The sequence below is a fragment of the Lampetra planeri genome, chromosome 5 (assembly GCF_965212315.1).
Source record: "Lampetra planeri chromosome 5, kcLamPlan1.2.h2, whole genome shotgun sequence".
NCBI lineage: Eukaryota > Metazoa > Chordata > Hyperoartia > Petromyzontiformes > Petromyzontidae > Lampetra > Lampetra planeri.
In genome coordinates, this window is record NC_136111.1 from 13,716,838 (window position 1) to 13,743,719 (window position 26,882).

The 26,882-nt window shown below is 44.3% G+C and overlaps 1 protein-coding gene across 5 annotated transcripts; it reads right to left on the reverse strand.

Annotated features, from left to right (window-relative positions):
• Positions 1-582: 582 nt before the first annotated feature.
• Positions 583-25,402, reverse strand: CLN3 (CLN3 lysosomal/endosomal transmembrane protein, battenin). 5 transcript variants are annotated; one of them, XM_078594562.1, is made up of 17 exons: positions 25,155-25,402; positions 22,946-22,984; positions 22,789-22,836; positions 21,641-21,674; positions 20,970-21,108; positions 20,282-20,347; positions 18,584-18,663; positions 17,441-17,526; positions 15,931-16,003; positions 13,017-13,160; positions 10,892-11,040; positions 9,237-9,286; positions 8,518-8,586; positions 7,595-7,650; positions 5,859-5,952; positions 5,099-5,269; positions 583-4,691 (listed from the first exon to the last, which is right to left on the reverse strand). In XM_078594562.1, the coding sequence occupies exons 1-17, from the start codon at positions 25,189-25,191 to the stop codon at positions 4,575-4,577; spliced, it is 1,452 nt and encodes a 483-aa protein (XP_078450688.1). In that variant the 5' UTR covers positions 25,192-25,402; the 3' UTR covers positions 583-4,574. The 5 variants fall into 5 exon arrangements, with proteins under 5 accessions (XP_078450688.1, XP_078450687.1, XP_078450689.1 ...); XM_078594561.1 differs by having other exon boundaries at positions 22,937-22,984; XM_078594563.1 differs by having other exon boundaries at positions 5,099-5,239; positions 22,937-22,984; positions 25,155-25,399.
• Positions 25,403-26,882: the final 1,480 nt, after the last annotated feature.

Genomic DNA, 26,882 nt, shown 5'->3' on the forward strand with positions numbered 1-26,882 from the left:
AATAAAGAAAAGAGTTTCACATGGTTGTGCCACTTACAATCATCCCAAGCCATCAAGCCTGTTTTGTTTTCCAACTTCTTATTCTGCTGCTAATTGGCCTTTGCCCAATCTGTTTTTTTCAACTCTCGCAACGTAATGAACACACAAAATAAATGTTTACAGGGAACTGTGACATTCAAAATAGACAATATCACATGGAGAAAACACATTGGAAAAGGCAAATATGCAACGAAGTAACATTGTTCGGGACAAGCGTCGGGCTGGGAATTCAGCGTCAGGGGCGAGTGCTGGGCGTGAGTGCCGCGGTGGGGAAAGAATCATCGACTGGGGTTTTGGTTTGAGGTGACAATTTAAAATAAAGTGTAAACACAAGAAATGGAGAGCGAATTTTATACAATAAAAAGGGCGGAAATCTTGTAGAATTACTTAAAACAGTTTAAGAGGGAAATAAACCCCATTTTCCCCATTTAGTCTATTATTGGTTGAACGCGGTTTTCCCCAACATTGCATTTTACAGGAATGTAACCCTCGCGTTCCGCGACGTCTGTCTGTATACAAATGAGACGTGATTCGATGCATGTGTGAACTTAAGAATTTGGTTTAATCAATGCATTCACACCACAATTTTAAGAGTGTAACCTACCATTTAGAAATGTCTGTCTTTAAACGTCACTGAAAAAGCGAAATCAGTCGGATCAGTTTCTGTAGCTTTCAGCACCTGTGGCTAAGTCGTGTTCACACCGACATTGGGCATCTGTGGCAGTCTGTATGGTGGCACACAGTAGGGATGGGACAAATTGCATCAGCTCGTGTACAGGAACTCGATGGATTTTTGCATTGCAGGACCATTAGAAGTGATGGCTTTGGGATGACTTCATCCCGCAGTGGATAAAAGCTGAATGTAACAAATCATGACATTTTCAGTTTGCCAGCAAGTTCCCATTACTGCAAAGCATCTTCCCCCAAATTAGTCCAATGTTAATAGGTTTACAGTTTTAATTATAGGCAAAAAGAAAGAAACTATTTCCCAGTAGAATTAAGAATATAAACATGAACGCTTTCTCTTCATAAAATCGTAACTTTATTTTCAATGCATTTTAATTATCACCGACTTCTTTAATAGCTCAAATGCGGAACCCATCGCAGTGCATTAAAAAGTGAAAGCACTGAAAACCCAAAATTATTGGAGTGGGGGAAAAAAATTTCACACCAATAATATAATTGACACCAAAAATCAAGAACCCCATGTATAATGCACAGCATGTACATAACATGGCATTTATGCCATGTAATGTACATAATGTATGTTTCCAAGAGCAGACCATATAAACGATATAAACACAAGTATATTTCTATGAATGAACCTGAAATGTAAACTGGCAAATATTACACGTTTTGCTTACATTTTAATTTGCGTGAACCAGAAGTCATGATTTCATTGTTTATCGCCTCGTCTCAAGCCTCCCATTTCAGGAAGAACCTCAGATCCAATCAGAGGCCACTCTAAAGTGGAACAATCACCAGCTATCAGCCGTCTCGCCATCAGCATTCATGTGTTCATCAAGATTAAATTACATCACTTCTTACATTTTACACAAATCATTCAATATTATTAACAAAGCGGCCGCATACGATGGCACAGGATATTCCTTCTGATATCTGAGCAGGGTTTTAAATGTAATCTTTTGTTGTTGTAATCTCTGACACTTCAAAATAAACCTAAGAATTGTAAATGTTCTCGTATGTCTATTTAAATCTTGGGTGCGGTAAATTAAGCTAAATACTACCTATGGCTTATTATGTTTTTTTTTAAATCTTGAGTGTCTATTAAACCGTAAGAACCTTGAATCACCATTATATTGGCTCCAAGTCTCAAGCACCTATAGAGCACAGTGATCTTTGGATATCAGGTGATTTATTAATATTCACGACATGCACCTTTGTGAATACAATGAGAGCATTAACCATTGTCACGATACAACGTCATGAATATTAATGAGCTCCCTTGGCTGAAAACAGCGGCCAATTTATCCTTGGTCCCTGGAACTTGAATTCCACGAGATGCTGCAAATTGCCAAAGGTGGAAAGCATATGTCATTGGCAGTCACTCATAGTTGAGGATGATACTCGATATAATAAAAAAAAAACATTTAATATACTCAGAAAACTTTGAAAAATGTAGTTCCCAGATGAAATGCATGTGACCAGAATTGCCATGGCACAACTCCACGGAAAAAAAATATGTACACCCCATAACTAATAACGTACGTTTATCCTACGAGGAAGTGCTGCCATTAGCATCTCACGAGTTTGTTTAAAAAAACATAACTTGGAGGCATGTTTTGCCACTTCAATTACACGCCCCTACATCCAGCATGGCATCCCATGTGAACAAGGTCCGCTTGACAGTGTTCATGGTCGGTTTACATGTAATCGTTTGTGATGGCGACAGGCAAATAAAAAAGATGTCTCTTCAGTTATCATTTAGTCATCACAGCAATATTTCAAGCAATCGCGTGTGCGATTGATCGTCAGAAGAGAGCAGCACCCTGTTCGTGAATAACAATTGCACTGGGACACATCAGCCCACTAAAACAGCGACGATTACTCCTCATTCTATATTTACATTGTATTTAAAATATTTTCTCTCTTGGGTCGAATACAGCAATGGCTTTATTTAACGAAGTAAAATTATAAAAAGGAAATTCCAAAATGCATTTGTGGTCATCGTTAATGACAGTAGCACTGGGACACATTAGGGACTAAAACAGTGACGATTAATAGTTTTATGTACATTGTACTTGAAATATTTGATCTCGGAATCGAATACAGCAATGGCTTTATTCAACTAATCAAGTCAAATTATGAAAAGCAAGGGAATTCCAAAAAGGCATTTGTGGTGTTGACAGTTCAGTTAAAGGTGTCAGTTGGCAGTGAATGTGATCATGGTTGTTGATGTTGAAGGTGTTGGCATATATGCTGTTGGTGGTGCAGTTGCGTTGTTTACATGTTTAGTACAACCTCTGGACAGAGCAAAGCCGTAGAGGCTCCCTGGAAAAGAAAAAAAGAATCTCTACAAGGAACACTGTTGCAATGGTAAGCTGTGTTCAGCATACAGCGTTCTGCATAAACTAAGTCATAAGTTAAGTTGGCAACTGATTGAATAAATGTATTTCATTTGCTTTGAGATTTCCAAAAGTGGCTGAGCCAAGATCACAGGCTGCAGATCACGTGACAGACCCGCGAGTGAACACGTGCTCTGCTAGTGATAACCTTGCACACTCATTTATACATTTTCTAAATTTCTGTACATGTTTTTTTCTTTTACAATTAAATATTGTTTTACAGTATATTCAGTATATATGTTTTTGGAAAATAAATTTAAGAACATTAATATTTTTGTTCAAGTAAATATTCCTATCCAGTGCATTTATTAGTAAACACAATGGAAAGTGCCTTTCGAAAGTTCCACATCAATTAAAGGAAGCGTACCAATGTGTCTGAGGAAGAGAGATTTCAATCGGTGCATACTGCCAGCTGCGACATACGCATCAGAAGAAAGGAGACTGACAAAGAAACTGAAACAAAATGTGAACATTGAACAGAGGCATGGAGAGATGCATGATTGGAACTACACCGATACAGAAACAAGAACACATGGATTAGGGAACAAACACAAATCCTAAATTTCGATTTAAAGCTTTCGTGACTGCAGGGATTCATCTTCTTGGTTCTTTCAGTAAAGTCACGTAGAAGGGAAAGAATAAAGTAATAAAACATAATAAAAGAAAAAAATATATGTAATATAAAAAACAAAAAAAAAACTATTTTATTTATTTTATTATGTTTTATTTTTATTATTTTATTATTTCCCTTCTACGTGACTTTACCGAAAGAACCAAGAAGAAGAAACACAAATCCTACTTAGAGGACAAGGGGCGAGACGGAATGATGGCTGATGGACGAGACTGCTGACGGAATGGCAGCCACGACTAAGAGGATGACCACCGCATGGTAATAGCACTGTGGAACGGGCGCAATGGCGATGGCATGGGGAGGCCTTCATCTAGCTGTGGATAGATCATGGCTGATGACGACTGCATAGTACTTACTTGTAAGAAGATTGCTGATTTCGTGAAGCCCATAATAAACACTACTAAGCCATCTGTCTCTCTGTATGGTGGCAAGCAACACAGATTCAACTGCAGTTATATTTGCAGTATAACTAGAAATGAAAATTTAGTAACAGTTGTTATATAATAGTTAAACGTAAAGTACATTTAAGTGTTACACATTAATTACAGGATGGCTTGACATCAATCACCAGAAAGGATCTGCCCCTAATTGAGCTTTCAGAGTTTTTACTCTGTGTCGCAATGATGTTATGATGAGGCGGTGGTGGCCATGTTTTATATCGTGGGGGTTCTGAGGCCAGTAGAGGTGGTGGACATAGTGGTGTTGTGGTTGTGCAATGTTGTTGGTGCTTGTTCTGTCAGCCATTGATGCTGGTATATTGCAAGGTGATGTGTAATGGTCCCTGAAGATTACACTTTTAGAGCCAATGAAGTGAGGGGTCAGAGGGCACATAGGTAGTCGTGGAGAGGAATGGCAGTGGCGCCCGACAAGGCGATGCCCAGCGTGTCCGCCACGCTCGCCGCGCCTAGCGAGAACTCACGGCGACGCTTATCCCTCTGGCACGAGACACGGAAACACGCACAGACACAAGATACATGAGCAGCAAGTGATGAGAATATGAACAAGTGAATTGACAAATAACAACAGTTTAACCAGGGTCCCCACTACCCTGTTGTGGGTGCCTGCCATTGGCCTCTGACAGGCTCAAGCATGGTGGCGTATGTTCAGATATCCCCCAAATACAAACGTCTCATTGAACAAAGAAAATAGCAGACTAGTAAACAAGCATGTGGAAAAAATGAATGTAAGAATGCACCAGTAAACGACTAAATGAATAGATGACTTTATAAACAAGTGAATGCCTCAGTAAATTACACATGTTATTGAGTGAATGAGTAAACAGTGTAAACACGAGCAAGACTGTTCACGAGTGAACACGTGAAAAGCAGCAGCGTTTTAGAACCTCTGCACTGATGTTGAGGAACGTGTTGACATAGGCCGCCCCTCCGAGCAGCCCCTCCCACAGGATTATGGGTAGTGCCAGCCAAAACGTGGGCAGCACCGTGAAGAAGACGAGGAAGAAAAACGCGATGAGGTTGATGACCTGCAGGGGTGGGGGACGGTGCATGCACGACTGTGTGTCGTCGAACGCCAAGTCACCATCAACGCATTCACGCGTTTGTGCTTGTGCTTGGCTTTAGTCACGGCGTGAGCCCATATCGAGCTCGCACTCGCAAATGAGTCTGTCACCATGGAGTAGTTGATGGTTTGATTCCATTTACGGCCTCACCCTAATGATCCTAGCCCTAATGTTAGCAGATGTAGCCGGAGGCTAAGTCCACCTAAGCCCAACCTTCACTGCTATAACCTGAGACAAACATGCGTAGCCCTGAAACAAATAAACTTTGCCAACCCTCTCACAGGCCCAGCACTAACCCTGCCCCTAACAAGTTTAGCAAATCCCTGACCAGCAGAGCACTCACAGTAATAATAATATATTTAACCCTAATAGATTTAACCCAGGAACACACATAACAGATAACAAGTCTGGAAATTGTACTTCTGCACTAAATTAAAGGCCATTTCTTCCTGAAATTTCAGATTTTAATGATGAATGGTGTAAGTTGTTGTAAATAATAGACTTCAACAATGCAGTCCCTTAGCTCTTTTGTTACAGATGAATGACACAAAAGAGAAAAGTGACGATGAGTTAGGCGAGTTACCTGCAGCAGAGCGAGAATCCAGGTGCGCGAGATTCGGATCCACTGAGCTGACGAGCGAGACATGAATACCCCCAACTGATAGGTCGCCTGGTACCTAACACACACACAGACACACACAAAAATAAACACCAACATCCCACACGAACGCTTATAGATGTTTAGGGTAAGTGCTGTCAGTGAGCACCTATTAAGGTCGACGAGGTGCATGATGAGGGGGTGTGGCCAGCCCCACGCTCGATTGCCCTCGTCTCCCAAGTGTTCGTGCTTACACATTGCATCAGGTACTCATTAAAGGCCGGGTTGTCCTCGGAGCTGTACAGAACGAGTTATGACACTGCTCACCAAATGGTATTTTCCATGGCTGGGAATCGAACTGAAGTCACGGGGTTCATATCACAGTACACATAACCACCGTGACGCCGCTCCACATATATACAATAACAACTACTGTTCGCCACTAAGTGGAGTGGCGGTGACGTTACCACGGCACTTGTGCCATGCTAAGTACACTTTGACGCCACGTGAAGTGTCGAAGACTCGCTGGCAGGAGGTCACGGAACAGACCCAAGTGCCATAGGTTGACTTGAGATGACTGGCAGATGCACCATGTTCCCCTCTGTGCCACCTCTCTGAATTTTAGCCACTCAGCACTTTGGTCATTGCTGCGAGCATTGCTTTTCCACCCACCGTTGTTACTGGAGGGTGGACTGGCTTCACAAACCTCATACAAAGAGGCTGATCTTGACACCGCTGGTACGAGTCATCGACAAGTCCAATCACCTCCACATCTTTCTGTATCACATCAGTCCATCTCTCTTCTCTAGTCCGTGCTTCGCCCATTTAGCCCCCTCTATCCGACCAAACAGAAGCTGCTTGGGCATGCAGTGGCTAGGTATGCAGGCTACATGACCCAGCCAATGCAGCCTCGCTTGCCGGAGGAGCTCACTGATGGGACTTTGTCCAGATTTTTCAAAGATCTGTGAGCTCCTCACACAATCCAGTGTGGTTAAACCAGAATGGATCATACGCAGGCTAGCCTGCATGTATACACATACTACATTGAGACGTGTAAAACAAACTTTTTTTTTTTATTTCTAAAATTCAAAATGTATCCTTGCTTAAACAAACATAAGTTGGTGCTAATCATCACCAGGGGTGACAATTCCACAATCCCATTGCAGAGGCGGGTCTGCTTGTTGATTTCCTACAAAGTAATTCTCACTAAATATGATCTCCCATCCAAGAATTTAAGTCATGGCCTCATGAATATGACTCGAGCATTGTAACCACAGCATGATAGCCACATTCGCATGCACATTCATACATCGACTAAGCTAGGAGCAATTTTCAATGGACCGTCACGAATTAGGGTTGCTATTCTATTGAAACATCTATTATTGTTGACTTAAAGCTTTCGTGACTGCAGGAATTCATATTCTTTGAAAGACCCAAAGAATATCTACGATTGTGTTAATGTGGTGTAAGTAGCATCTTTAACTGCTGCAATTTCAACACATACATATTGAAAATAATCAGTCTTTACATGTGTAATGTTATGCATGTAGCGTGAGCTTGAGCATAAACTGTAACTAATGAATGTGGATTGACAAAGAGCTTTAAATTATTATCATTATCATTTGACATGCACTTACATATACACATCCACACATGCCCAAAACATGAAAACACATTGATATTCATACACAGTAAGGGGTGGAGTGTGAATGAGGTCTCACCAGCGGTACTGATCCCCATGACTCAGGTAATAGTTTGGGAAATAGAGCAACTCAAACTGTAATGAAAGAAGACACAACCACACGCACATCAGCCATGGGAGCAGCCCCAGGCAGCTCATAATCAATCTAACCATTGATCGTTGGAATTAAACCTGACGGAATAAAATAATGAGCGAGGTGGCTACATAGCCCAGGCATCCAAGCATTCAGCACCATATTCTTTGGGGTCTTTCGGTAAAGTCACGTAGATATGTTCAAAGAAATTAACAAATAACAAAACTACGACGTTTACCCCTCTTCCTGATGACGACCGCTTGTGTTGCGATCGAAACGTCGTCGTTTTTTGTTAACTTCTTTGAACCTTTAAGTCAAGATTCATTCAGCGCAACGAAGATCCTGGATTCCTATCTGGGTTTCAGCCACTCGCGATAAAAACGCATTCTTAAGTGTGGCAGATTGATGGTTTCAGCCCCGACACACAAATGACTGCGCAATAAAACATCGTTTAATTTTTGTGAAATCTCCTTATGTGGAGTGTTCTCTATTGATGGGTGAGGCAGTACACAACTGTAAGTAAAAGTTGTCAGTAAAATCGTAGTCAACAGCGAATCATGTCGTCGTCACTAACAGCAGTTTGTACATATTGATGGTGTTTTGCAAAGGAAGCTATTTTAGCATTTGAATGGTTATTATTACATTAAAAGGAGACAAAAAAATTGCTGACATTTAAATGGAGACAAGGGCTCTAGACACTAACACGTAAGGGTTCTGTATACTATCAATGATCATGTCCCGCTCTGATGGTCAACTACATGTGTATTTCTAGTATTCTTGTTGACAAATGAAGAAGACGTATAGTTCCTCAACTCCAGAGGAATGCGTTTGTGTTGCGAGGACCAACGGTCCCTGACCGGCAGACTCACCAAGCCCTGGTTGATGAAGTATTCGGCAAAGTACACAAGAGCAAGGGGGATGGTGAACCTCAGCAAACTCTGGAGACACCACCAAAAGCAGCATTACCTTCATTGCAATTACCACAGCAGCACGATTGTCACTAATGTCATCATGCAACTAGATGGCGCTGTGCTTACAGCGTTCAATTAGCCTTTAAAAATGCAACAATACGTCAACATTCATCATTATTATACAATTTACGATATATACAAATGGTACACTGTATTTAACATTCTTATAAACATCAACACGATATGATTAACAGTATCAATGTCATATTCTTGGTTATTTCAGTAAGGTCACGAAGAAGGGAAATAATAAAATAATAATAAACCAATTTAATTATCACGACGTTTCGATTGCAACACAAGCAATCGTCATCAGGTGTGAAAACCACAGCAAGAAAATTTGAAATGCCATTACAATGAAAATCATAACTAGTTCAAAATTACTGTCACCATTGTCGATATTATAATGACCATCAACAATTTCACAATCACATCATCACCAATATAATTATTATCAACATGATTAATATCACCGTAAACATCACCTAAATTAAATCGATTTCTTCACCACAAACAATGAAAACTAAATTCACAATAACATCATCATTGACATCTGCTACAACAGCATAATCAACATCATCTCTTATCAGCATCACGTTGTCACTTTCATATTCTCTCACCTTCACAATAAGCCACTTATCCTTAAAGGAAAGAATGTCATTTTCCAAACCTGTGAACAAAAATATGACGAGTGACTCCCCACTTATGGTTTCAAGTTATGGCGATTCGACTCAAGAGGGGGTTGTTAGACGAAATCATAAAAACATCTAAAAGTGCCCCAATGCAATGCTTCACCAACAACTGATAAGCAAGGTGGCCCGAATTATGAACTGGGCCTTGTTGGGGTAGGCACCAACAGGGCCATGCAGCCTACTAATAGAGGGCCGCGTCGCCCACTTAACCTCTGAACCAGTTATGGCATCACGGGTCATTGCAAATCAGGTGGACGGTTATTGGTGTCTCTCAATTAGTTTATTTCACGAAAGGCCCATTGAGCTAAGAAGCACTTTTTCAATGGTGACATGGTCAAAACAGTAAGCAGGTTACATGGGAAGGGTTTACAGGCAATGCATAATACAGAATCAGGGACATGTTATAAACATAGCAAATAAACAATAATAAGAAACAACCAGAACTATGTGCAATGTTAAGGTTAGGTTTGTGTATTTACGAGAGAAAAAACACGATCCCGAAGTGAATACAAATAATGAAGAAACTTTACCTTAGAATAGTAAAACCTAAGCCTGCCATTTAACCTATTTTTATATCCTTTATATTAAGTTCGCTTGCTTGCTTAGGACCATGCAAATATTTTGGTCGTTTTTTAACCCACTTCCCGTGATCCAATCGAGCTGACATTTTGCACACAGAATCGTTGTGCGTGACAATGAATTTTCGTGAAATTTTTTTTCCAAAATTGTACACTGTTTAGGGAAAAAATTTAAATATTTAATTACCAATTGTTTAATGCTGCCAGACAATCATCTGACCCATAGGTGGCAGCCATCTCAAGCCAGAGGACGAGAGGACTCTAGCCGCCCCTATGCCACGCATATAAAGGATTTATAGTGAAAAACTTTGTTTTTACGAGTTATTTTTTTGTTTTTAACTATTGTTTCCCTCCAGCTGTGGAGGGAAAAGATGGGGTGGGGGGGGGTATGGAGTGGGACACGCCGGACTCGGTGCCGCGTGGTTCTCGCAGCATTGTGACAAGGAACGAGTTGTGCTGGTTCCGTACCAAAAACAGCTCAGCACGGCTCGGCTACAACTTCTAATGGCCATGGACACATAGCAAGTAGACTTGGTGTTCATTTTTCTTGGGTTTTTTTCGGTAAAGTCACGTGAATTTACCGAAAAAACCCAAGAATATGAATCCTTGCAGTCACGAAAGCTTCAAATCTAGAATTGGTGTTCATTTATTGAAGTGGCTGAGTTATTTAGAGGGCTCATAATGTTGGAGAATTAAATTGCCACCATTGAGATCCTAGATTCATATCCAGGTTTCAGCCACATGTAAATTAAACTGGGTACTCAAATATAATGAGTTGATCACAAAGGACTGCACAACAAAGCAGTTCAGATTTTAAGTTAATTCAGTCCGGCTCAGCTTTGAGGGCTGACATTTGTAAACATATTGAATGACCGACACACAAGGTGACTCACGATTTACACGGCCTGATTTAGTGTCCTCGAGTGTTGAAGAAAAAGGCCAATGAAAGAAACTTGCGATTGAATTGCTCTACTTTCAACTTGTGTTTTCCCGTCGTAGTTTTACCATAGTGCTCGTTGTTGGGGTCAGGGGCCAGATCATCGGAATCTGTGCTTAAGAGTGGCCGTTGAGACTCCTCCGCGGGCCGCAATGAGCAAGTGTTGCCACATTCTCTTTGGCTCCATCCGGGCGGGAAAACCAGCAGCAACCAATAGCTGCACACACACACATGGACAAAGATCCACTGTGTAGTCTTAACAGACTGTTGGGGAAAGTGCTGTTGGTGAGCACCTATGAAGCAGAGGTCGCAAACGGGTTTTGATTCCTTACCCGTACCCGGCCGCACCAGGGTCGCAATCGGATACCCATACCCGTACCCTACCCGATACCCGGCTACCCGTACCCGGCCGGGTATCGTGTAGGGTACGGGTACGGGCACCCAATTGCGATCTCTGCTATGAAGGCCGGCACGGCACACGAGGGGGTGGGTGGCCAGCACAACGCCCTCCGTCTCCCGCGTCGCGATGTTTACACACCGCACCAGGTACTCATTTGAGGCCGAGTTGATACACACACACAGACACTTACACAAAAACAAAGAATCCCCAGTACAGCCTTCACAGACTGTTGGGACAAGTTCTGCTCGCAAGCACACACCAGCAAACAAATGCAAAATCATGTATGTTGAAGTTCGTTTGTACCGTACATAGCCAACCGTGCTAATAGGAGGTGCGGGGGAAGGACAACAAACTAAACACAAAAAGCGGTTGTAAAGAAATTAGTTATCAATCTAAATTTCAAAGTGCATTCCTCCAGTAGCTTCCTAATATTGGAAGTGTTCCAAATGGCTGTAGAAGCACATCAGAAAGCGTGTGATGCAGTGACTGCCTTTGTGCGATGACTAGTTAAAAGCCTCTGCGAGGATGACCGGAGTTTAAGTGATAGTTTATATTCCCTGATGAGATCAGCAAGGTTTTGTTGTTCATTTCTGGCAAGCACTTTGTGTGTAACGAGTGCAACCATATAATGTGTTCATTTAGCAACCAGAAGCCAATGTAGCTCAGCGAGCACTGGATGGGCATGGTCGGATCTTGCAGTACCCGTCACGACACGTGACAAACAGTTTTGTAAATGCTGCAGCTTGTTAATGTTTTTGGCAGACGTCCCATAGAGTAGTGAGTTGCAATAATCGAGCTTTGTTGATGCTATGCTGCATGCCACCATGTTGGCTATGTCACGACTCAATAGCGGTAGAATGTGTTGTAGAGCCCCGATATGAAAACTGCAGGACCCGACTATCTTTTGCACGTGGTGATCAAACGACATATTCTGGTCGAGTATGGTGCCGAGGCTCTTTAAATGAGTAGAAAAATTAATCCTGGAGTAAGCGACCACCGCACCCGATCCTCCCACAATTTTTTTCGCCTGAGCCTGAGTGCCAACCAGCAGAACCTCCGATTTTTATGGATTAAAATCATGCACATCCTGTACATGTGAGCACAAAGATAAAGACAAAGATCCCCCGTATAGCCTTAACAGACTGTAGGGGCAAGTGCTGTTAGCGAGCACCTATGAAGGCCGGAACAGTACACGAGGGGGTGGGTGGCCAGCACCACGCATTGTCTCCCCAGTGGCGATGTTTACACACCGCACCAGGTACTCATTTCAGGCTGAGTCGACCTAGAGGAGACCCAGGACCGGTTCAGATAATCGTCACTGGTGTTGGCCGTGAGTGGAAATCGAACCCGAGTCGCCAGGTTCATAGCGCAGCATGCTAACCGCTACACTACCGCTCCCCACATGTGAACACGCACACAGACACACACACATGCGCAACTTCACAGAGGCACATGCACACACAGACATATACACGTGCTTGTGCACATATGCACACATGCTCACACATGCGATTTAGTGATTTCCATGAAACGGAAACACAAACGTTTTATACAAGAATCGATACTCTTTACAAGAACATTGTGGTGAATGTCGAAAATCAAAAATAATTTATTTGCACACGCACAATTGTATGCGCGTTATCATGCGTATAATCAATAATAATCAATTAATTGATGCATGATTACAGGCCCACTGCAAATGATAACGTTACAGGTGATGTCATTGGTGACTGCTGATAATGCAATTGACGACGGCAATGAGGAGGCCGCTGCTGTAGGTGCCACACTCTCACCTGGCAGCCATGAGAGGGGGCACGAACAGCATGATGAACAGCGTGGAGCTAGGGCTGAGTCCGGCCTGGGTGAAGCCCAAGTACGAAAGGGACCCAGCCAAGCCGGCCGCCCCCGTGCCCGAGGACCAGAACCGCAGGACAGAGCTGGGAACACACAGAGATGCATACAGAGACACGTGCACAGGCACGGCAACGTGTGGTGGAGACAACGGAACACTCTGGAAGACGCAGAACTCACATCCCAAATCACCAGTCATGGGATCAAGCTTGGGCAAGCAGGAGAGACAGGGACGAGATGGCACGGACAATCACAAGTGAATCAGCGGGAGACACGGCGGTACAGGGTACACTGGCATATGTGGAGACAAAGCAGAATAGGGGGACACACACATGAAGATTTGGATATGCAATGCCAAAGTGACAGAGGGAGACATGAGGACAAGCAGGGATACCAGGGAAATAAAGATGGATACAGGGACACTCGGCGAGGAACGGAGATGCAGGAACATGACCGGATGTGGGGACATGTAGGCACAGACAAACAGAGACACATGGGTCGACACAGGGAGGACCCAAGTAGGTATAAGCCTACATGGGGGTATGAGGGATGCAGAGACACTAAGCCACAAGGAGACACATATATTTTTTATAGATGTGTAGTGAGTCCAACTGAGTTTCAGACGTTGTCTTGGTAGCAACACTATTTATTACATCAACTCCACACAACATAGCGTAACCTACACTTGGGTGTTGAACGCCCATCTAGCCACGCTACGGCAGAACTAGACACGGTCCCACTATCCCGATCCGGACCACGAGCTGGGTCCCAGACCGTGTGGCTAGAGGCTTCTTCAACCCGACGTGGATCTTCATCACCAACAACCCGAAGAACCCAGAGCCCCTCACGGGGCCCCGTTATATCCCCCTGGGCTGGGGCTGGCTCCGCCCCTCGCCCCGCCCACCTTCTAGAACTCTCGAGCTCTTCCCCGAAGGCTCCCGAGAGCTCCTTTATACCACGTGACCGCCCATCGGCCCCCGTCCACCGGTGGCCCCCCTCCAATATCATCCGGTCACGTATCGGCAGGTCAACCAGCGTATCGTGCCCCAACGTAACCCTGGCTGGCTGACGCTCAGTCTCACTCCCTCAACGGGAGCCCGCACCGCACACTGTACGTGGTGCTTCTGCGCTAACCAGCGCTCACCCAAGCCCCGCTAGGGCTGGTACTACGCCCAGTAACCGAGCTGCACATAATGACAACATATTATCAGCCGTGGCCTCGCAAGCCCGGTACCACACACAGTGACATTCACAGTCACCACAGATGCACAGAAATACATGGAGAGCCAAGCGGACAAATTGAGACACACGGGGACACAAATACAAGGGGACATGCACAGAAACACATCGGGACACATGGAGTCACAAGAGCCGTGTTTACACTTCTGCCTCGCAGCTGGAAGGGCCAGGGAGACTCACGAGGGTAGTATGACCAGATTATACGTCTCTCTCGGAGAGTAGGTATTCCTTTATAAACTGGTATAGCCAGTGACGTCATGTTACCATGTGCCGAACACTTCTAGAGGAAGAGCAACATGACAGCTGGAGAGAACGCCAGGGATGCCTGTTGGTGTTATTGTTTGTGCAGGAGTCATCACACACATAATAAACACAACAAGCGATTGTACAACACAAAACAAATGACAAGTAAAACATCACTTCATAAAATAAGACCAACAAATACAACAGATATGACACAATAAGAAAAATCCCAGAAATTATTAAACAAATAAGCCAATAATCTAATTCGATAATCTAATTAGATGATTACACCGATATTTCACATCACTTCCTGTGGAGTCTCGTTTGGACGAGTGCATACCTTTCGATTTAAAGCTTTCGTGACTGCAGGGATTCATCTTCTTGGTTCTTTCGGTAAAGTCACGTAGAAGGGAAGTAATAAAATAATAAAAATAAAACATAATAAAACAATTCTCACGACGTTTCGGCCACAACGCAAGCAGCCATCCTCAGGCGAAGAATGAAACACCCCAAGCTTGGAGCGTATATTTAAGCTGGGTTAGAGGGGGGGGAGGTGGGAAGAAGAGCGCCTAAACAAAATAATTTGCATATCAAGAGGAATTCAGCATATGGAAATTCCTCTTGATATGCAAATTATTTTGTTTAGGCGCTCTTCTTCCCACCTCCCCCCCCTCTAACCCAGCTTAAATATACGCTCCAAGCTTGGGGTGTTTCATTCTTCGCCTGAGGATGGCTGCTTGCGTTGTGGCCGAAACGTCGTGAGAATTGTTTTATTATGTTTTATTTTTATTATTTTATTACTTCCCTTCTACGTGACTTTACCGAAAGAACCAAGAAGATGAGTGCATACCTGTCAACCCCTTATCAGTGCCTACCTCATTACAGACCAATTCAGACCTTATTGTTCATCCCATGCCCTTATAAATATCAACGTTCATCCTACAAAGTCCCATTACAAGGGAGAAACAGGTCCGTATGCCGTATGGAACTGAAAACTCTATTTCCGTGTACAAGAATACGGGTAACCCGTATGGGTTCACAGGTATGCGATTGTCGGAGGAGATGTGAAGTTTGCTGCCCAGGTCAGTCTACTTTAGCCCCCTGGTTTTGTCGGTCTGCATGCTAGGGGATAGTGTTAACATTGCTCAGGGGGATCACAAAGAGGCCCAGAGGAAATCGTGGCTATATGGAGACACAGCAATAGGTGGAGACAAATGGAAACGTGGAGACAAAACGGGACACATGGGGACACGCGGAAACACAAGAGAACATGTTGGGATAAAGAGACACATGGGAACACAATGCATTCCCTGCCAACGCTGCACCAGGGATAGATATTCAAGCCATGGGGAAGGAGTTTGTGAGAGTGTTCACCTCTTGAAGTGAGCAGTGAGACTCAAGAATGTGAGTTCGCCCAACCCCGAAGAGATGCTTGCAAACGTCACACCTGCACATGCCCATCACAAGGGAACAGATACGCAGGCAGTAATCATACCCGCCAGCACAGTCTGCTTTGCTAAATCAGCAAGTTAATGTACTTTAAACAAACGTGAGTGGGTAAGTGCCCGCATCCCCCACAGATTAAAGGGCTGGGCTGAATTTCGAAAAAAACGTATCACTAACCCCTAGTATGGCAAACTGCCAAAAGTGAGTTTTGGCGCTCTTAGTAGGGAGTTCTTGAAAGCCGGTGTTTATTATGAGACGAATGAGGTGCTACACATGATGGAAGCATCTAAATTGGCGATTTATCTAGTCAAGGTCACTTTTTTCACTTCAGGTTGATATATCCAAGGTTACAGCTTGAAGGGAATTTTTTTTTAAAGAAGAGCATCATCTGTGAACTCAGCGGGCACCAAAACCCCCAGGTGAAAATTTCCCAGCAATATCCGAGATAGTCGGGCAACGGCTCTGATTGAATTGGCATGGAATGGAGCTGGTAATTTACAGCATGGCACTTACAATGTAAATTTCGTAGTTTGTTGAGCTGTTGCATTGTTTTTGTGAAAAAGACAGCATGTGCGTGATAAGCGTCATAAATTGCAAAATTGCTGCTATTCGAAGATTTATGAAAGGCTTATATTGAGTAAACTCCAGATCAAGAACTTCTAAGAAATCTTTATTCTTACTTTAAATACAATAGCAGTTATGGGACAGTGATATTCCTCTATTGCAATATAAGGGATGGATCCCTTGAGCACCCAAACATTGTTATTTTATTGATATTTACCAGAGCAAATGCATTGATTTATATTTTTGTTATAAATGTAGGGCCCTGTTTAAAAAGCTTGAGATCCCAGGATTAACACCGCCTCTGGGAAATTCCTCGATCGGTGAAAACCCGACAAGCCAGTTGTGGAGATTGTTTCACCATTCTTCTCACGCTGGTCATGGTAGGTCTGTGAAGGCAGTCAAGGACCTGGATATCACTCACCACTGATGTTTGAAATGGCAGTGCTAACCACTGTTCCACCACTCCCTAGGTCGTTTACAATGAATACTATAGCCCATAAGTATAATTCATGTGAATAAATTAACATAAATTATTACGCTCAAGATGCACAGATCAAATTGTTTTCGCATGATTATTACATATTTGTACACGTTACTACAATTGCTGCACAATTGCGAACATTTTAATTCCTGAATTGGAATTGTGATTCTGAAACACGAAAATAATTCACTGCAGGGTTAAATATTATGAGCCTACCAAATTTGTATTAGAAATTATTGTAGAGTTATAAGAGTTCTCTGAAGGCTAAAGACTATTAATAATGCCTTTGTTAAGATCTTTGAGACTTATGTAATCATCCCACTCTGGCCTCCTGTGTCCACCTTTTGTCACCAGTCTCCCAAGTCTCCCTCTGTTCACTGACATGTCTCTCACCGATGATGCTCATGATGACGCCATTGGATAGCGCGACGATTAGAAAGCTGGCAGCAGCTGTAAGCACGCAAATAACTACGCGAAACCTGTAACACATGCATGCACATATACAACAATACGTGAAACAAAGTCAGCCACAAAGATCCCCCCCAGATTGTTGAGGCAAGTAATGTTAGCGAGCACTTTTTAAAGGCTGGCATGATACACGAGGGGGTGGTTTGGCCAGCACCATGCTCAGGGTATTTGATAGGTTTTTATTTATGCAAATTACATGCAATTACCACGTTAACGTTGCATTTTGATGAAACGCGCAATAAAAATGCATAAAGGAGATACCAACAAGGATTACTTCTTACATTTAATCGGTGTGCTTGTCAATTTGACACCACAAGAAATAGTGAAGGGCCAACCACACATGGTCACACGGTGTAAAGAACCATCAATTAAACTCAGTTTCCTCACGATACGTACTTCAAGTCGTGCATTTATTATTTTATTCTTCATTAGGCTTCACCAAAAATAGCCTCAGTGGGTGTCATGGCTCTTTTTCAGAAGGGTCCTGCCAAGTCTTTGCAGTTTGAGACGATGATTGCTACGTGTAATCTCAAATGAGTAATTTGCAGGTATTTCTTCAAATTTGGTCAATTTGGACTATGATGCTAGCACGCAATAGCCCACTTGTGAAGGACATCACATGATCTTTAACGTCCACTGTGAAGCAGAGGTGTATTTTCATGAATAAAAGTAATCAGGGTAGCTGCTGGATTAGAACCGTGAATCCACGCAACAAGTGGCAAAAGTGCAAAAAACTAGGCCATGTCACCACCAAAGAATCAATCGATTATGAATCAATCGATTATTTATGCAAAGGACATTCTGTTACGTCTGGTTCATGGACAAAATGAGAGAGAACAAATTAAAAACAATAAAATGCAAATATTGATTCTTGATTCGATTTGTAAGTCCAAATTGTGACAATTCATTCAATCGAGGAGAGGGCAATCATTAGATACCTAATCAAGGAACACACGCAGGCGTTATGGATTAAATTAGCTGGGTCACTGACAGATGGATCACCTGCACTCCCCACTGTGCCAATGCAGTACACGCACGTGCTCGCACACGATGCATGAACACAATCACCTGTAGGCAATACGGTGAATGAATAACGGAGCCGTGCTCTTGATGAGCAGTGTTGGTAAAATGTCCGCCAGGAGTATCACCTATAAAACAAAGACATAAAACGGTATTAAAGAAAAATTGCATTAACCAGCTCTTTGCATGCAGATAGGTATGCAGGCTGCACATTCCATCACTGGATTGATGTGGTAGTAAAACATGTGGGAGTGAGATACCAACCACCACACTATAATGGACCACCTAAATGTAACTTCAAAATGTGTATTCTCATTAACAAATTTTCACTCATATGGGACAGCCCAGGGCACACAGTCTAGGTGTAGGGTCTACAGGAGCTGTTTGCTTTTTTGGGTACATCTACCAATACGTACACTATCATCTATGCTTCACATTAACATCATTGGTCACTGCCATCAACATTCCACAATCAGTATTCACACGCTCAACAAAATATGTCTACCACCCCAAAGATGTGACGATGCCAACACCAAGCTAGATGCATACGGAAACCATGAAATTCATAAAAGACTCGTGGGCAGGAGGTCATGGGACAGGACCAAAGTGTTATGGGTTAACAGAGAGAGATGACTGGCAAACGATACCAACTATGCTCACCACTATGCCTAATTGATGTATTGTATGCATCTGATGCTCTGCTCATTGTTGTGAGTATCACCCCCACCCACCTTCCATTGTTGCTGAAGGGCAACTGCCTGAAAATTCCCAGCAGTGCCTTTTATGACACCCCCGCCTACCCAGGGCACCACTTTAGAAGCCAGTGTAAAGTCCACTTAGCTCCAAGTCTTCTTTGATCATTTCAGCTCATCTTCCAAGCACAACCCATGCCCATTTATCCACCTCTGGAAATGTCTCTAACCTTGGTAGTACCTTTGCTACAGAGCTTTCTTTTCAGACTATCCACATATCAGAAATGTCAACCCTTTTTGCTGCTGAAAACCAAATTCATGATTTAGCTTCCCTAAATCCCTTTCTACAAAATTTCAGATGGTCCTGAATGCTACCACCAGGCTTCTGACTCAAACCCAGATCTAAGAGCACGTATCACATTGTATTTTATTCCTTCACCAAATCCCAATTCAAACTAGAATCGGTTACAAAATCACCTTCACTGCTACTAAGATCCTTAATGGTTTAGCTCCAGTCTATCTCTTTCCTCTCATTCTACTCTGATATTTGTACACTTTGCTCCAGCAGCTTAGGCCTCTTAGTGAAGACCAAAATCAACCTCAAAATTGTGGGGGGGGGTCTCTTTTCCTCCCCTGCCAGCCCTGGTGTTTGGAATTCTCTCCCCGGGTTGTCGGCGCTGCTGGTTGCCTCTGTAAGTCCCGGCTTAAGGCTTAAGCGCTTCTCCCCGGGCGTAAGACTTAAGCTTTCCACCCCTGGCTGCAAGAATTAGATATGTTATTGCCTCAATCATCACACATCACAAAACAATTCACCATCTGCATGGGGTTACAGTGCACAAAATGGCTTCTGCGTGGTTTGCCTATCTCAGGGCTTTGTTTATTTTGTCATTTTTATTTTCTGACTATGCACAGTTTATGTGAATATGATTGTCCTGAAAAGTGCATTGAGATGTTTAGCTATTTAAATACGATATACATCAACAATATGACGAATATACAACCCCGCCTGAACAGATAGTGACACTTATACATACATACACACGCGCTCTCTCACCGCAGTTGAGTGTGGGTTGCAGTCAAAGCGGTTGGATGAAATCGGCTCCCAACTCTCAGTATGTGTCTGCAGGAGAAGAATTGACACTCATGAGCTCATTAAAATGGAAAAAAAACTCAATACATCTGTAGTGACTGCCTTGGAGATGTAACTTCTTGGAGGCAATTCTTTAATGAAACACCGATCACACTTTGTACACTTTATACAATACACACCCTACACTGTTACACACTCTCTGTATCTCGCGTAAATGCAACTCTACACTGGTTGCTAGCCTACACACAACGCTAGCCGTATGACACTACACATCCGTCAATATGTTTTTTTCATTTGTGCTTATGTACCCCTGACAGCGCAGTATGACCAAATAATTTGTTTCATTAAAATGAGAGGAACTATGGGAAGAGTCCCATGAAACGTGTTGCTTGGAACTGGTTGTTATGCTACAGGGGTCCATCGCACACCATCTCTGCAGCAATACGGTAGTGTATGGCGGCGATATTGCGTGTGGCAAAGTGAAGGCTTAAGGTGCAGTGTATGGTACTTATTGATGTAAATTAAATAAGGCATATAATAGTGTGCAATTTCATGAATGGTGAAAGGTGTAGTTTACGGTACTTGTTGTACACAGTATAACTTGTATGGTATTCTGGCACATGGTAAAATGCATATGGTAGTGTGCTATTACCGCAGGTGATGTGTCGTGCATGAAGCTGCTGCTGCTGCTGTTGGTGTGCGTGCTGTTCCCTGCTTCCTGCTGTTTTAAGATGTCATGGGCAGCGCTCAACATCACCACGTATGCAAAGTTGTTGGTGAGACCCAAGATCCTGTAGAATAGGCATTTAATTTACTTACTTTTCATCAATATAACACCCATTCATTCAACAATTCAGTAATTCACGTACACATTCATTAACAAGGTGAATGGAACAATTCTAGATTTGAAGCTTTCGTGACTGCAAGGATTCATATTCTTAGGTTTTTTCGGTAAAGTCACGTAGGTAAAACATCAAAATTAATAAAAATAAAATAAAAATCACGACGTTTCGGAGGCAACACAAGTCTCCGTCATCAGGTGGGACCGTCACAGCCGGATTAGCTGCATATCTTGATGCATATCTTGATGCATATCTTGATGCAGCTAATCCGGCTGTGACGGTCCCACCTGATGACGGAGACTTGTGTTGCCTCCAAAACGTCGTGATTTTTATTTTATTTTATTAATTTTCATGTTTTACCTACCTGGTGACTTTACCGAAAAAAACCTAAGAATATGAATGGAACAACTCTTCTCAAGGTTCCATATGGGCACAAATGGGAATGGAATGCAAATGCTCTGGAGTTTTTCAATTGACTCACCAAAATCCTGCAAAATTCCTCCAGTCTCGCTTTCCTACACACAAACACGACATTCACAATTTGCCAGGTGGCTCATAATGGCTCTGTGATGCCACTAAGCAAGTTTGAGGGCCTGTGCTACACCCCAGATCTGCACATCTCCTTTAGGATGATGGTCAACACCATACTGATACCGCATCTCTAATGTTCCAAAATCCATTTCTTCTGCCTTGCCCATCCTACTGATACTCCCTGCCCCCCCGCCCCCTAGCTCGGACCAGGCCTACCCCAAACCCTCCTTCACCACTCCCACCTGTCCTCCTGTCACCATAACCACACCAACACTTTTAGCAACCCCACTCTTTATTTTAACCACTACAACCTTACGTATAATTATTGTAAAGCGCCTTGCACTAAGGCGCTATATACATCTATATAAGATGTCTCTAATGTGTTCATAACGGCCACGAAGCCAGTTCATCTTGCAGCCAGCGTTTAAGCCCTGGGAATGAATGCCTTTCTGTTTCAAGGGAATCAAAGGACTAAGCCAAAACCACCGCGTTCACCAACTTGAATCCACATTTGAGTCACTTGTGGAATAAACAAGGTCCTTAATGGGCTCAGCCAGGAACCTAATTCGCAGAAAAACCTACCACATGTAAAGCTGGTGTTGCATTTTATTCAAGTTGAGCCCAGCTCTTGGGGCTCGTCAGGCAGATACAACAATTCAACCAATTCACTCACCAATACGGCTGTAATAAGTGCAGCCTAGTGGCTGTATCGGATAGAGACTTAATGGGGGTATCTGTGTGTCAGATGGAACGTTGTGAAATATTGCCTCATCTTTCCAGCAGATGTCAGGTGAGTGGCCAGGAGATCGCAATACAGAAATGGATTCTTCAGCCTATCTGTGCAGATCTTTTAGCATTGTTTTTTTCTCTAGGTACTCCTAATTCCTACCAGAAAAAAATAAATTGGTCACATCTCATTGCAGGACCCTCATAAAAACGTGTCTTGTGGGAGGCTTTTTTTCTGGGTGAAGGGCATTGTAGTTTTACTATAACAGAATGTTAGTTCTCCGTTCAAACTTGTAAAGTAATAATGAGATTGCGCATTGGTCAAAATAATCTATGAGCATGAAAGCACAATGTATAAATCTTAGAACTCACTTTCAGCTACATTTTCAGCATCGGACACACCAGGAAGGGTTTCAGTTCCTAAAACATTCAACAACAATTAAACAACGCATGGGTGAGATTGTGAATAGGTAAAAATAAATCGAAAATGTTCAATACAAAATGTATGAATATGACTCACTGTCAGTACCATTTGCTGCATCAGACACAGCAGGAAGGGTTTCAGTTCCTAAGACATTAAACAAAAAATAAAAAATAAACACTTAGACAATACCTTAAAAACTAGACTAAGTGCCCCAAATATAAAATGGGTGCTGGGCAGTGTTTATCTTGATTTGAAGCTTTCGTGACTGCAGGAATCCATACTATTTGGTTCTTTCGGTGAAGTCACGTAGGTAGAATTTTTTTTTAATAAAAAAAAATCACGACGTTTCGATTGGAACACAAGCGGTCGTCCTCAGGCGGAAAAAATAATCCAGCAGTGGAAGTGCTAAACCAGCGAGAGAGCTGTTACAACAAGAGGTTATTTACGTGGCGATGGGCAAGTAAGTGGGGTCTGAGCTGGAAAGGAATTCCATCCGCGGACGCAAGCACTGCAGTTGTGTTGTAACAGCTCTCTCGCTGGTTCAGCAGTTCCACTGCCGGATTATTTTTTTCCGCTCGAAGACGACCGCTTGTGTTGCGATCGAAACGTCGTGATTTCTTATTTTTTGTTTTATTTAATTTATTTTTTCTACATACGTGACTTTACCGAAAGAACCAAAGAGTATGGTGTTTATCTTCTTTCACAGCCGATCCAGTGGTGGGAATTCCACATTATTATGGCACAAGCAATTATAGCCATAATAAAACTCCTACAGTATATACAAAAGTATCGATGGTACATACACTAATTTAAACTTGTAAAGTGCAAAGTATGTGGTCACTCTCGAAGGGAGAGAAATGACTCAGAAATGCGAGAGGAGGAACCGCTGACAAGTGTGATGGCAGCAGCGAGGCAGTGGGCTGGCGCCAACAATTACCCAAGATCTGCAGTCCTCTACAAATGAAAGTATTGTTGGCCAATTAATGCGTGTTTCACATGTGGGTCGAAACCCGAGAACCAGGAGAAAGGGCTCGTCCTCGCCAAAGGATCGTAGAATGTCCACCACTGGTTCTGTAGGGAAGTTACCAGATGAGCATCAACATCTCATTGCTCATTTGGGCAGCTCTGTGATTTTTTTCTAAAATGAGGAAGTATAAATAGTAACAAAGATCCCTCGTACAGGCTTAACAGACTGTTAGCGCAAGTGATATTCGCGAGCACCTATCAAGGTCAGCACGGCACACGAGGGGGTGGGTGGCTAGCATCACGCCCGGCCACCTTTGTATCCCTAGTGGCACAGGAGTTGACGAGCGTGCATTGATTGATTCAGACACGGCAGTCGAATACAGCCTCCATCCAGCAGCGGAGTTGTGCACTGTGACGACGACGCACGACGACGCATGACGACACCTCGCTGGTGGTGGCGGTGGACACAGAACGCGTCGGGGAGGGGGCGGGCAAGGACCGAGGCCACCGCCGCCAGCACCACGCGAGCTGATGCGCAAACCCGACACGAAGACGTCAGCGGAGACGAGAAGTGACGTTCACGGCCATGAGCAGCAGCAGGAGCAGCAGCAGGAGCAGCAGCAGGAGCAGCAGCAGGAGCAGCAGCAGGAGCAGCAGCAGGAGCAGCAGCAGGAGCAGCAGCAGGAGCAGCAGCAGGAGCAGCAGCAGGAGCAGCAGCAGGAGCAGCAGCAGGAGCAGCAGCAGGAGCAGCAGCAGTAGTAGCAGCAGCAGTAGCAACAGCAGTAGCAGCAGCAGTAGTAGCAGCAGTAACAGCAGCAGCAGCAACAGCAGCAGCAGCAGCAACAGCAGCAGCAGTAGCAACAGCAGTAGCAGCAGCAGTAGCATCAGTAGTAGTAGCAGCAGCAGTAGCAACAGTAGTAGCAGCAGCAGTAGTAGCAGCAGTAACAGCAGCAGCAGCAACAGCAGCAGCAGCAACAGCAGCAGCAGCAGCAGTAGTAACAGCAGTAGCAGCAGCAGTAGCATCAGTAGTAGTAGCAGCAGCAGTAGCAACAGTAGTAACAGCAGCAGCAGTAGCAGCAGTAGCAGCAGCAGCAGTAACAGCAGCAGCAGTAGCAGCAGTAGCAGCAGCAGCAGTAACAGCAGCAGCAACAGCAGCAGTAGTAACAGCAGTAGCAGCAACAGCAGCAGCAGCTGCAGCAGTAGTAGCAGCAGTAGCAGCAGCAGTAGTAGCAGCAGTAACAGCAGCAGCAGCAGTAACAGCAGTAGCAGCAGTAGTAGCATCAGTAGCAGCAGCAGTAGTAACAACAGCAGCAGCAGTAGCATCAGTAGCAGCAGCAGCCGTCGTTACCGTCGGCGTCGAGGCGATGGGGTTCGATCGTCTCCATTGCCGCCTCTCTCTCTCGCTCTGTGGCTGTGCGTCACGCCACCACGGGAGACTGCGTTGAGATCTCCTCCACAACCACCACCAAGGCGACCACCACCACCACCAAGGCGACCACCACCAAGCGAGCTCAGCCCACACAGGACCCACGACGACTCCGTGCGGCTCAACTCGACCCTAAACACTGCGCATCGATTCCCCGTAGCCCCTCGATCCGAGGCGAACAAATCGTCGCGTTCCTGGATCGAGAAATGTTGTCCACGACCGCAAGTTGAATTTCGATTTCAAGCTTTCGTGACTGCAGGGATTCATCTTCTTGGTTCTTTCGGTAAAGTCACGTAGAAGGGAAATAATAAAATAATAAAAAATAAAACATAATAAAATAATTCTCACGACGTTTCGGCCACAACGCAAGCAGCCGTCCTCAGGTGAAGACCAGGTCTGTCGGGGAGACATTCAGACGCTGTCTTCCCGACAGACCTGGTCTTCACCGGAGGATGGCTGCTTGCGTTGTGGCAGAAACGTCGTGAGAATTATTTTATTATTTATTATGTATTACTTCCCTTCTACGTGACTTTACCGAAAGAACCAAGAAGATCGACCGCAAGTTGGTTCACCTGCGGCACTAAAGCTCTGCTGCTGGCCGCATTCATTAATTGGCCGATGACAGCTTAATATATAGAGGACCGCAGAGCTTGGGTGATTGTTGCTGCTGCTGCCGCCGCCGCTTTCCCCGCTTGCCTGGGGTTCCTCGGATTTCTCACCACATCTCGTGAGTCTTCCAGTCTTCTAACACATTCCTGCTGCGGAGGGAGCTGGTAGGAACGTTGGGTTGCTCGGTCAATGGCCAGGGTCAACGGCGGCGTGGTGTATTCCGCAAATATGCCCGACTGTGAGGGCGGGCACAAGCCGGCGTGAGTAGGTTGAACGTTGAGTTTTATAAGGGCACCACGGGGTGACCAGCCCCTCCCCACCCAGCCCCTCCCCACCCTCCCCTCCCCACCCAGCCCCACCCCTCCCACCCATCCCCACCCTCCCCACCCAGCCCCTCCCCACCCTCCCCTCCCCACCCAGCCCCTCCCTGCACGACGGACGGACACAATACTCCCCTGTGGGTTGGTGTAACCAGGAGGTTCCTACCAGTATCAAGATTATGATAAAGATTCTGTGCCTGATGCTATAGGCTTCTCTCACATTAAATCAACATGGATGTGAAATCCTCTATAGGCCCCGCCTACTCTTCCTTTAGGCCCCGCCTACTCATCCTCTAGGCCCCGCCTACTGTTCATTTAGGCCCCGCCTACTCGTCATCTAGGCCCCGCCTACTCTTCATTTAGGTCCCGCTTACTCTCCCTCTAGGCCCCGCCTACTCTTCCTTTAGGTCCCACCTACTATTCCTTTAGGCCCCGCCTACTCTTCCTTTAAGCCCCGCCTACCCATCCTCTAGGCCCCGCCTACTCTTCATTTAGGCCCCGCCTACTATTCCTTTAGGCCCCGCCTACTCTCCCTTTAGGCCCCGCCTACTCTTCCTTTAGGCCCCGCCCCCTTCCTCTTTAGGCCCCGCACCTTCCTGTTTCACAAAAACCCTCCACACATTCGTCAATGACATTGTGGGTCTTAAACTGGAAAAAAAAAATTCGACGCTTCCAGCAATGATCCTTCATATCGCACATCGACACGTGTGTGCTGGGCCAT

Coding starts and splice junctions, on each gene's coding strand:
- CLN3 (XM_078594561.1), bottom strand. CDS start 25,191: ATGGAGACGATCGAACCCCATCGCCTCGACGCCGACG. Junction 22,985..25,154: donor CCATCGCCTCGACGCCGACG/GTAACGACGGCT, acceptor TTAATGTCTTAG/GAACTGAAACCCTTCCTGCT. Junction 16,004..17,440: donor CGTCATCATGAGCATCATCG/GTGAGAGACATG, acceptor GGGCATGTGCAG/GTGTGACGTTTGCAAGCATC.